The 12489-nt window shown below is 37.3% G+C and overlaps 1 protein-coding gene across 4 annotated transcripts in view; it reads left to right on the top strand.

Annotated features, from left to right (window-relative positions):
• Window positions 1–12489, top strand: part of ELP4 (elongator acetyltransferase complex subunit 4) — a 253137-nt gene that overhangs the window by 217251 nt on the left and 23397 nt on the right. The window contains exon 10 of one of the 4 annotated variants that reach the window (XM_077963114.1): window positions 4517–4576. The exons of the other annotated variants lie outside the window; for them this stretch is intronic. Coding sequence (XP_077819240.1) covers window positions 4517–4531 — 15 coding nt within the window. The 3' untranslated portion in view covers window positions 4532–4576. Of the gene's footprint in view, window positions 1–4516; window positions 4577–12489 lie in introns of those variants that run through there. 4 annotated transcript variants of the gene reach the window in all.

Below are 12489 nucleotides of genomic sequence, written 5' to 3'. Positions count from 1 at the left end.
GTAGAAAGTAAAATTGGAAGATAAGTTAGTATCAAGTCATGAAAGCCTTTTTAGTGTTTAGTGCCAAACAACTTTTCTAAAAGACAAAGCATATTAGAGCTGAAAAACTATTACTTAAAATTATGTTTGGACTATATCCAAAAAAGAGCTCTTGTAAGAATATGCAAAACAGAATATTTTACAATTGTAGATTACAGTTCCTTTTAGAGATAAGCAGCTGAAGATAATTTTAGAACATCCTCCAGTTGTTTCCTTTTTCTGCAATGAGCAGATTCGTAGTTATGTTCCCTCACAGTAGTGGTTAATGTTATTAAGTCTTTCTCTTATACATCTAAATAGGTTGCTCTAACAGCACAGTAAACCAAGATCTCTTTTTTTTTTTTTTTTTTTTTTTGAGAAGGAATCTCATTCTGTCGCCCAAACTGGAGTGCAGTGATGTGACCTCAGCTCACTGCAACCTCCACCTCTCAGGTTCATGCTATTTTCCTGCCTCAGCCTCCCGAGTAGCTGGGACTACAGGCTCCTGCCACCACGCCCAGCTAATCTTTGTAGTTTTCGTAGAGACAGGGTTTCACCATGTTGACCAGGCTGGTCTTGAACTCCTGACCTCAGGTGATCTGCCCACCTCAGCCTCCCAAAGTGCTGGAATTACAGGCGTGAGCCACCACACCTGGTCATAAACCAAGATCTTATAGCATAGATTTCTAGTTGATATTTACTTTAATGAACACTAAACTGTGACTATTATTGGTGTCTTTTTTCCCTATATATCCGACTGTCTCTTCTACCTTCGGTGAGCTTATATTATAATAAGACAGAAAAGGCTAGTAGATATTAAACAAAATTGTGCAGAGGCCAGGTGCAGTGGCTCACACCTACAACCACAGCACTTTGGGAGGCCGAGGTGGGAGGATCACTTGAGACCAGGAGTTCAAGACCAGCCATTCAAGACCAGCCTGGTGGACATAGCAAGACCCCATCTGTGCCAAGTAAAGTAAAATTTTGCAGAATAGTCTGTGATTATAGCTCAGCAAGTTAAGGTATTTAGGTCTAGAATAAGGACAGTGCTAGGATGTGGCCAAACTTTGAAGTATGATATAATTAAGTTCATTAGTATAAGGCTACTAAAAGAGGAAGATCTTCCTGATAAAGAAAAGCATAAGTAAAAGCAAGGAGATATGAATGCCGGTTGCATACTTAGAAACAGTATAGAATCTGGCCTGAGAGAAGATTGTTATTGGGGAAAATAACTGAGATAAGGATGACTTATGGAATGCCTTGAAAGCCATAGAGGATATAGAGAAACACTGTAGGTTCTGGGTGGTATGCTAAAAAACAGCATTTAGTAAACACTACTGTAGAAGAAATGTACAGGACATATTCATGGAGGCAGAGAAGAGTCAGGGATGCAGTTATCTTAAGTGTGAGTTTATGAAAGCATCAGAAAACTCTAGTAAAAGTGGGGAAGGAAAGAGATGCGTAAAAGACCCTTTCAACAGATAAGAAAATTTGAACACAGATTAGTTATAGAGAGTAAGAAAAAACTGATTAAAGATGCAGCTGTTATATACAGTCACATTGACTTTTCTAAGTGGTATTTCCCCCAGCAACTTGGAACCTAAGTCTTTTACACATATTCATACAACTGTTACTCCAAATTACTTCTTCAGTCAGTGATTTCTAATTCTAACCCATGATCTTTAAAACATAGATTTTTTAACTTCTATGTATTCTATATCATTGGAATTTAAAGGCTTTTCCTTGTATTTAAACTAGGTCTCTGTGGAGTGTAGGTAAAAAGAAGGGAATTGTGGGAGAAAAGGAGCAGGGAGAAATATTTAAAAAAAAATACATAAATACATAAATATAACCACATAGTAATTCCTGTAACTAGAAAATAAAACTAAATAGATGCATTTCTTGAACATGCTCAGAGCCATTTAAGCAGCTTTATTCCCTGTCAACATCTCGGAACCTTTATGACTTTTATGATGTTGATGGAAGTACTTCCTGGAAGCATATGGTTTGCTTGGTAGTTATTCTTCCAGCTTCGTTGCTGGCAGAATATCACCCCAAAGAAGAGAATACAGATTGGTGATGATCAGCCTCAGTGGGGGTAGCATAGCTCTGAAGCGTTGTGGTGAGGCTTTTTCTAGACTCTGGAGAAACTTCTTGAGGTTTTTCAGAACACCGAAGCCTTTAGGAAAAGTAACTACTTTCTTTTTAGTACATGGTTAACTCATTCACAGTAAAAACCATCTCTCTTCCCTGTCATAGTGGTCTTTCCCTCAGGCTACCTGGGATGCAGTCAAAGGTTTTCGGAGCCTTGATTGTCTTGCCTGAAGGTACAATGTGACCTAGATGGATGTGACATGTTGTCCTTGTCCTGTTGCTTGGTTCACTTCCACAAAGGTTTTCTTCCATAAAAAGTGTTGTGTTTTTAATTGTTTTTGTTTTTATTTTACATGTTCTGCTGTCTACCCAATTCCTCAGAGCCCTGAAAGAGTAAGAAATGTGTAATTTCTGATTTCTCCTTCCAGCCAGAATATCTTCCTGATAGCATGTTTCTTACAGGGCTCTTTTAAATGTCTTCTGTGGTGAAATTCAGGCTTTTGTCATTATTTCCTGTAATCTCCCTAACTGTTGCAGCTCCATGTCCAGACTTAGTTCACTGTATTCTATTCATGATTCACCTTTCCCTTCTCCAGCCTATAGGCAGACATGCATTTAAATGAAATGTACAGAAGGAGCATTCCTTTTATTAACCTCCACAGACGAGAATTCTTCAGGCTCCAGTATTTAATACCTCAGTTTCAGTATCTTTGCATATAGATTATACAATGTTAAAGTCTGAAAGAACCTAGGATATCACCAAGTCCTAAACTTATTTCATTTGCGAGAGGATTAAGTCCTAGAGAATTACATAAAATACACATTCTAAACCCTCCCTCAACTCAAATTAATATGTGCGTTTTTAATGATGACTTTCTAACAAGTTCACTGGTAGAAATTGACCTCAGCACCTATTTGTAAAGCTGACTATGGCCGTAGCCAAGAATAAAGCCTAAAGTTCTTTTAAGGGTTTAATTTATTTCATGCATCAAGCCTCTGCATATATCCAGCACTTTTCCAACTTAAAAACTAATTTCAAACAAAATGTACAATCTTCTTTCCAACCCTCGTCAACCATGTGTCCTCTCCCAACTCTACTTTCTGAAAAATCTGGGAGAGGAAGAGGGACCCAAAACTTTACTGTCAGACAAGAGATACACAGGAAACACAGTTGCCATTAATACCATATAGGGTGAAAAAATGGCTTCATCCCTTTCAGAAAGGCTGAACTGGGAGGACGAGGAAAAAGAAAGCATACTCAGAGTTTGACATTGAGTAGACACTCAATAAATATTTTTTGAATGAATGAAATGAGGTGAATCAATGAACCACGGACCTGAGGCTCTGTCTCCAGCATACCCTCTCTTCTAAACCCCAACAACAACCTGGACATCACCGTTTGATGATTCCAAAGAAACCTAAACATGTCTACAACTTAATTAATCACCTTTCACCCATCTCCTACTTTAATGTTCCCTGTCTCAATGCCTGGTACCTAAAAATGCCAACCACATAAACCACTAACCTAGAAGTCATCCTCTCATTGACTCCTCACCTCCAGTCTAACAAGTCCTGTCAACTCTACCCTATACAATATGACAGGTCTATCAAAAATCTTCCCTACAAAAAAGGTACAAAATCTAGATAACTTTATTACAATTTCATGTAATCCCTCTTGTAAAAGTTGTGTAAGAAAACTGAGGGGAAAAAGCTATTCAACTAATTTTGTAAAACTAGTATTATCAAAACTAGATAGGGATAATACAGGAAAAGGAAACTGTACATCAGTGTCACTATTGCAGATAGAAAAACAAAATCTAAATAGAACAGTGTCAGGTGGAATTTGGCAGTTTATTCACACACACACACACACACACTACTACTACTATTGCTACTCCTAGATAAAGTTTCTCACAAAAACAGGAATGATTCAACATCACAATGTAGAAATATACTTGATATAACTTAGCACTCATTCTTAGTAATTTTAAAAAACAAATTTCCTAGGAAACAGCATAGAAAAAAAGTTCCTATCCTCATAAAGGGTCACCATCAGGAACAAAGAAAATGTATTTTTCTTAGTCACCATCAAGAACAAAGAGAATATATTTTTCTTAATGATAAAATTTTGGAAATATTTCAACTAAAGTCGGGAGTAAGAATGTCTACTCTCTCCAGGTCTATTTGACATTTTTACTAGAGGTGCTAACCATTTTAGTAACTCCCTAATGGGGAAGAAGCAAGTATCATAAGAACTGGAAAGAACAAGACCAAACTGTCCCTATCTATAGCCAAGAGAATCTACAAACAGAATTCAACAAGGTTGCCAGATTCAGGACCTCAGACCTACAACTTGCTATTCCTGTAACTAACCTTGGCCATTACTTAACTATCTATATTACAGTTTACTCATCTGTAAAAGGGTGATCAAGAAGATTAACCAATGTAAAGTACCTGCTGTGCTGTAAGTACATAAGTATGAGCTATTACTAGCACCATTGAATTAATACACTATGTTTAGCAGTCTTACTATACCTAACTAGAAAATATAATAATAAGAGCTAATGATTGTTTATCAAGTCATGTGGTCTGCTTACCAAAAAAGATCTGCAGTAACTTTCCAAATCACTCCATAGAAAAGCTGAAGTCTTTATAGTGACTTACAAGACTTATGTGATTTTGCCCTCTACTTTATGTCTTTCTTCATCTCCTCTACTTACTTTTCTTCAGATATGCCGGCCTCCTCACTATTCCTGGATTCACCCAGCAAGCTACCTCATCAGGGCCTTGATATTGCTATTCCCTCTGCCTGGGACAGTGCAAATTAAAATAACTATCATGTCATATCCATCAAACTGGTACATTTTCTAAAGTCTAGCAGTCAAGTAAGTTGGCAGAGAGGTTAAGAGAAACAGGAACTTTCATACTCTACTGATGGTTATATAAATGGTTACAACTGCTTCTCAGAAAAAGTTGGCAATAACTTGTAATATGGATACCGTGGATGTTTTTTGACCAGGAAATTGCACTTGTGGATACACACCCTAGAACAACTTCAGCACATAAATAAGAGGAAAAGTAAAAGAATGTTGAATATAGCATTTTTTGTGAGACAGAAAAATATGAGATAAGTTACAAAATGATACATGCATTATGATTGCATTTGTATGAAATTTATGAAATTTTAAATATGTAAAATAACATTATACATTATGTATATACATATATCTAGTAGTGATTCAAAACTGTCCATAAGAAAAATAAATGTCAAATTTATTTCAGTGCTTTCCTCTAGAGAGGTATGGAGTGGTGGAGAGATACACAGGAATCTTCACTCTTCTTTTATTCCAAAGCAAGTGTGACCAAATGTTAGAAGGCAGTGAGTTTAGTGATTAATACATGGGTGCATCAATTCATGTTATTTTCTGAGTTTTCTAGATATTTGAAATATTTCTGTGTAAATACACACATGTCCCAAATCTAGCCACTTCTTACCACCTCTGCTGCTACAATCATGAGCCTAATCCCCATCATATCTTGCTATCATCAGCTTCTCACAAAGTCTGCTACAGTAGCCTCCTAACTTGTCTGCCCATACTTATTTGCCATACAGCATTCAAAGTAATCCTTTATCATGAAGTAAATCAGATTATGCTACTCCCCTTTTCAGAACACTCCAGTGGCTTCTCATTAAAATCTGTACTATTTACTGTCCTGTCTACTCTCAGAACTTATTCCCTACCACTTTACCCCAGCCCACCAAGGTGCAACCACCTTTGTCATCTTGCTGTTGCTTGCCAACCATGTTCTTACTTCAGCGACTTGCACCTACTGTACCCTCTAGTACAGTAATACTAGTACCAGTAGTGTTCCTTGCATTGTTCCGTACTTCACTTTTTTTAAGTCTCTGCTTGAATGACCTTCTCAGAAAGGCTTTCCCTGACCAACCTATCTTTAAAATATCCTCTCCCCAGGCCGGGCATGATGGCTTATGCCTGTAATCCCAGCACTTTGGGAGGCCGAGGCAGGTGGATCACCTGAGGTCAGGAGTTCAAGACCAGCCTGACCAACATGGTGAAACCCCATCTCTACTGAAAAATACAAAAACTAGCCAGGCATGGTGGCAGGCGCCTGTAATACCAGCTACTCAAGAGGCTAGGCAGGAGTATCACTTGAACCCAGGAGGCCAAGGTTGCAGTGAGCCGAGATCACGCCATTGCACTCCAGCCTAGGCGACAGAGCAAGACTCCGTGTCAAAAATAAATCCTCTCCCTGGCCTAAAGCAATGACACCCCTGTAACAATGGCATTCCAGTGCCAGTTCTTGGTCTCTGAGCTCAGTTTTCCAATAAAAGAAACCAGGGCTTCCAGAAGAAGTGTTTGATTGCTTGATTCCAGACCCAAAAGAGGGAAAATATAAAACAAGACTGAACATCATGTGCCAAAAAGTAAGGAAACATGTAAAGAAACATGAATGGGGACATGTCAAAAAATGCACAGGAGCCAGCCTGAAATAGCTCCTGATGACCAAAGATAAAACAATTTGAGCAAGAAAATAATACTGGTTTTTAACCCCTAAAATAAAATAAATATCTATGAGTTCATACTATTGTAATAAATAAATTAATGAATTAATAATTGTAGAAGGAAAGAGGAAAATAGAGAATTGCTATTAGGCAGATAACACAGTAATAAATGTTGCAGACGAGATTCCTCAAAGGATGCAAAAATTAATGGGTAGAAATTTGAGCAAGGTACTTACAAAGGATAAGGTAAAATTTTATATTGAAGAAACCTGACAGACACCAACTTGACAAAATAGTCAAGGTAAAAAGCACCAGTATATAAGACATATCAGCATAATGAACCACTTGGTAAAATGCACTGAGAAGCAGACATTATTTTTGTAGCAGTCTTGCCAAAAATGCATAACTTCTATCATGAAAAAACTTCAGACAAACCCATATTGAGAAACGTTCTATAAAATAACTGATTAGTACTCTTTAGAAATATCAAAGTCATACATAAAAGACAAGGAAAAACTGAGAAATTGTTACCTGTAGAGATTTAGCAACTGAATGCAAGTGGGATCCTGGAATTACAAAAAAAAAAAAAAAAAAAAAGGGTATTAGTGGACCTGGACCTGGTACCTAAAATTATACCTGTAGCTTAGTAATTACTTATCACATTGGTATGTCTGTCCATCCATTCATCCATCCATCTTTGATACCTCCCTTTTTCTCATGATTCACATCTAATTTCTCACCGTATCTTCGTTTAACACCTGGTTCCTTGTGGAGAGAGACTAGGAGACAAATTATATCAGCAACAGAGCAACAACTTTTTGGTAGATCCTATATGAATTTTCCTACATATCCAGGATAAGATTTTATTTTGAAAGAGTAAAAATATTGAAAGTTTTGGGAAATTTATGTAAAAGAATCACAGAAGTAATCACACATGGAAGTAACAAAGCCTCTGACTTTGCCTGTTTGGGGGATGGGAGCTCATCTTTACTTGCCTAGATTGTTGTACTGGCCTCCTAATTGGTCTCCCTGCTTCCAGTGTTGCCCAGCCCTTTATTCCCACGCAGGAATGATGTCCTTATAGCCAGAGAAGTATTTTCAGGGGGAAAATCTAATCATGTCACTTTCTGTGACTAAAAGCCTTCATCACTTCACCATTGCCTTCAGAATGGAAGCCCTACAGATTCTGCCTCTGCCAACTTCTCCATCCTTATCTTTGACTATTTCCTTGCACAAACCATAATCACCATTCATACCAAACAACCCAGACTGTTACCACTCTTTGGCTTTGCATTTACTGTTTGTCTTCTTCTCCTAGGACTCTAATTTCCCATCTAACTCTAACCTGCCTTTTAAATTTGACTGGAGCAGTACCTTCTCCTCAAAGCCTTTCCTTGTCCGCTAAAGTCTCTCTTTAAGTGTGCTTTCAGCACCTTTCAGCTCCTTTGCAGCACCTTCTTGAGGATAAAGATTACTTGAATCTCCAGCTAGCTTGTTGCCTTGTACATGGTGGTGCTCAATAAACGTTGCTTGAGAAAGAAAAGGAAAAAAGGAAAAAGGACAGGAAGGTTTTAAAGTTATGTAAATATTAAGCAAAAAAAAGTCATCCTGCTTTTCTCCTTCTCTACTTTGATTTCAGGCTCTTGCATATTTGTGTAATTTATTTTACCTGATTATCTGCCTATCCTTTGACATAGATGAAATGTAAATATCCATTAACTGAAGGAGATTTAGAAAGCTGTCCACTGTGGCATAAACAATTGCTGATAACAATGGTATTGAGCCAGATTAAGAGTATGAAGTGCATTCAGAGAATCTGATATAATGTCTATATTTTTAACTTCTTCACCATCTTTGAACTTGACAATGCCAATTTTTTGAAAAAACCATAGTAAAATATAGAACTATCTCCAAAAAGTGTGTTTTGAAACAATGCATGCCATCTTAAGGAATGCAAGAAAATCAAAATATGCCTTCTACGTACTTGATTTGCTTCCTCTGTATTTGTAATTACTGACAAGTTTACTTGGTATTTATTTGCTATACCCAGACTATGGAAAACCATGGAAGGGGTTAAATAAATTAGCCCCTGAGTTTTTAGTCTACCTAAGGAAAAACAAATTTCTAAGGGAAAGCAGGGGAAGTATAAAGCTAGTGGAAGGGGAAAGATCCCAGTTACATTTTTACCTCACTGAATTCTTTCCAAACTCAGACTATAGTTTTTTTTGGTTTTTTTTTTTTTTTTTTTTTTTTTTGCATCTACCACGCCAAGCATGATATTTTTAGTAACAGTAGTACAGAGCAAGCAGCCTGTCGTTTGGGAGCTGACAAATAAGCACACTGTTCCTCTTACACACAATATGCTCCGCATCTTTATCTCCACTCATCCTTACAGAAGCTCTTCAGCTTGCTGTGTTTCTTTAAGGAAATGACAAGGAGCACTGGTTAATAAGCTCTTAGGGTTATTCAGTATCCCTCTTCAATGCTCATTTTCTGAAGTTGAAAACACTTACGCATGTGCACACATGCACACTAAACTTTGTCAGAGATGAAGTACTTCCAAATGGTACTTGAATGTGATTAAGGGAACCCTGGGCCTGATAGGACTCATTACGCAACATGCCAGACATAACAGTTTGCTCAAACTTTGGTTCTAAGAAAAGGAAACATCTTGGTAAAAAATGACTCATAGAAGTGGAGGTAATCGTTTATTGTATTTCTATATAAATGTGTGCTCAATACATCATTTTAAAAGAAATGTAGCAGACTTTTTTCTTACAAAATATGCATACACCAGAATAGTGTCTGTCATTTCTTTGGCATTAGACAAAGAAATCAGAGTCTGTTTGACTTATTGCCATGAGTTGCTGGTATAGAGTTATCTATTTTTCCTCCCTGATCATTATAATTTTCTAAAACAATTCAAGATTATATTAAGCAATTTTATACTTAATGTCATTGGTAAATTTTGTTTATTTTCAAGTCAATGGTTAATAATGTTATTTTACAATGTGGTTCTACAAATCTTTCAACACAGCTTAAAGTTACTCAATTCCGTTTTCAACTTCTAATTTCAGAGCGTATTAACAACCATCCCATTGTTGAATTTCTACCCCTAGGTAAATTCCTCAAGGATTTTTTATATTATCTCAGCCTTTAATTTGTGGGTCACACTCCTGTTCGTTCTTTATCATTCCAGAAATGGAATCTGTTTGAGTTTTATAGCAATATAGTGAAGAAATTAGAAATTAATGGTTATTGAAATCAAATAAACTTATAGGAACTTAAGATTGTTAAGCCCGACCGGGCGCGGTGGCTCAAGCCTGTAATCCCAGCACTTTGGGAGGCCGAGACGGGCGGATCACGAGGTCAGGAGATCGAGACCATCTTGGCTAACACAGTGAAACCCCGTCTCTACTAAAAAATACAAAAAAATAGCCGGGCGAGGTGGCGGGCGCCTGTAGTCCCAGCGACTTGGGAGGCGGAGGCAGGAGAATGGCGCAAACCCGGGAGGCGGAGCTTGCAATGAGCTGAGATCCGGCCACTGCACTCCAGCCTGGGCGACAGCGCGAGACTCCCTCTCAAAAAAAAAAAAAAAATTGTTAAGCCCAAGGTTTTATAGATGGTAACTGCACTGTGTTTCAACTGGACTAGACTATTATGACCATGGAAGTTGTCAACCTAGAAAATTATCTGCTTTTTCATTTTTTGCCCAGCACAAGTTTTGTCAGATAGTATATGTCACAATATATTGTACAGGACCTCACCTCACACTAAAACGTTTTATATGAAATAAATTCTGTTGTGAATGATATGTTGACAAAGAAGGTGGACCTTTTTTTTTTTTTTTTTTTTTTTGGAGACAGTCTCACTTTGTTGCCCATGCTGGAGTGCAGTGGCACAATCACAGCTCACTGCAACCTCCATCTTCCAAGTTCAAGCAGTTCTCCACCTCAGCCTCCCAAATAAGCTGAGACTACAAGCGCATGCCACCACACTCAGCTAATTTTTATATTTTTTGTAGAGACAAGGTCTCACCATGTTGCCCAGGCTGGTCTCGAAATCCTAAGCTAAGTAAGCCACCACACCCAGCCAGAACTTTTTAATAAAAAAATTTTTTTTTTAATGTAATGATCTTAACAAGCTCATGTCATATTATGTAACATATCTAGTTGTTTTCTTGTTGGTAGATATACACCTGTGACATACTTTCATCCATCATTCTGTTCTGTGAAAATTAACAAAATTGCTTAATATGTTTTTATTTAAATGACTACACATGCTGAGAATTAATCTTATATTCTGGTACCTATAAAACAAATAGCAAAAAGAAGTTTTGCTTGGTGTACCCACATAATGCATTAATCATCCTCCAAAGTAATTAATTTACAAATCAAGAAGTTATTTCCCATACATATTTCCTTCTAGTAGAAAAGCAAAGTTAGAGAATATATTAAGTTTTGAGTTTTTTCCTCTGTTCTTAGGTGCCTTAAATGCCTATATGTAATTTTACAAGAATCCACTGCTTAAAAATAGTTGATTTTATCCTGAATGACTGGAGCAGCTATGCTAACATTAGCCATACCTTATGAGGATAAGGAAAATATATCATTCATGGATATTCATACTATCCTTTATTTTTAAAGGGAGATTTATCCTAAAAGGTGTCTGAAATAAGAATTCACTTTCCTTTTCCCAAGCTCTCAAAAACATAATTTCACTAACTGTGTAATATGTATCTTCTCATAAGCCTCCACAAAGTACAAAACATCCTGTTGCTTAATTTTTATTAAGGCTTATTTTCACACACTAATAGCATTGTTTTTCTTGAAATGTGCCATACCTCGTTTAAGTGTTTTTTGTGTTTGTTTGTTTGTTTGTTTGAGTGGCAGTCTCGCTCTGTCACCCAGGCTGGAGTGCAGTGGCATGGGCTTGACTCACTGCAACCTCCGCCTCCCGGGGTTCAAGCAATTCTTGTGCCTCAGCCTCCTGAGTAGCTGGGATTACAGGTATATGCCACAATGCCCAGCTAATTTTTGTATTTTTAGCAGAGACAGGGTTTCACTTGGCCAGGGTAGTCTTGAACTCCTGACCTCAAGTAATCCACCTGTCTCGCCCTCCCACAGTGCTGGGATTACAGGCTATGAGCCACTACAGTCGGTCAGTGTTTTCTAATAACCAGCTTGAATAGTTTGTATTCATCAGCTTCAGTGCTTTATTAAGTGAAATGAGATTGATGAGCCTGACTACCATAAATGATATATACTCTTATGTCCACCTTTGGGATGGGCTATATATCACATAAACTCCCAACAAATTACGTACCAACTTCTCCTCCAGTGCTAGGGAAGGAGAAGCTTGCCTTAGCTACATGGACACTAGAAAAACTGAAGTTTTGACTGAGCAATATCTCATTTGGCCTGCTGTTTCCTAATGGTACAACTTCGAAACATGTCACCACATTAAATCTAATCTAGGCTCAAAAAGTCCTATTTCTTCTTTCCTGTGGATTTCATAATATTTCCAGAATGCCTCTAGTCCTTGAAAGAAATTACTCTAAACCCCAGCTTAACAGATTGGGTTATATCTTACCATCCTCATTTTATCTTTCTTGCTTTGGCAAGTTCTTTTCCATAAGTAGAAATATGCATCAGTTTAAGTATGCTAGATTTTTTTAAATGTGGAATTATAAAAACATTAGAAGATGATATTTGTATTTCAAAAGATCTTTTCACAGGATCTTCACACAGGATTCCTAATAGGTCCCACTTAAGTACAAGTTAACTAGCATATTTCACTTCATGTCAATTTAATTTAGATATAACTTTTTAGAAATAGTACATCCTGTATAC

Source organism: Macaca mulatta, chromosome 14 (genome assembly GCF_049350105.2).
Source record: "Macaca mulatta isolate MMU2019108-1 chromosome 14, T2T-MMU8v2.0, whole genome shotgun sequence".
Lineage (NCBI taxonomy): Eukaryota > Metazoa > Chordata > Mammalia > Primates > Cercopithecidae > Macaca > Macaca mulatta.
Note: the sequence above shows the minus strand (reverse complement) of the source record. Positions and strands in the feature narration are given on the sequence as shown.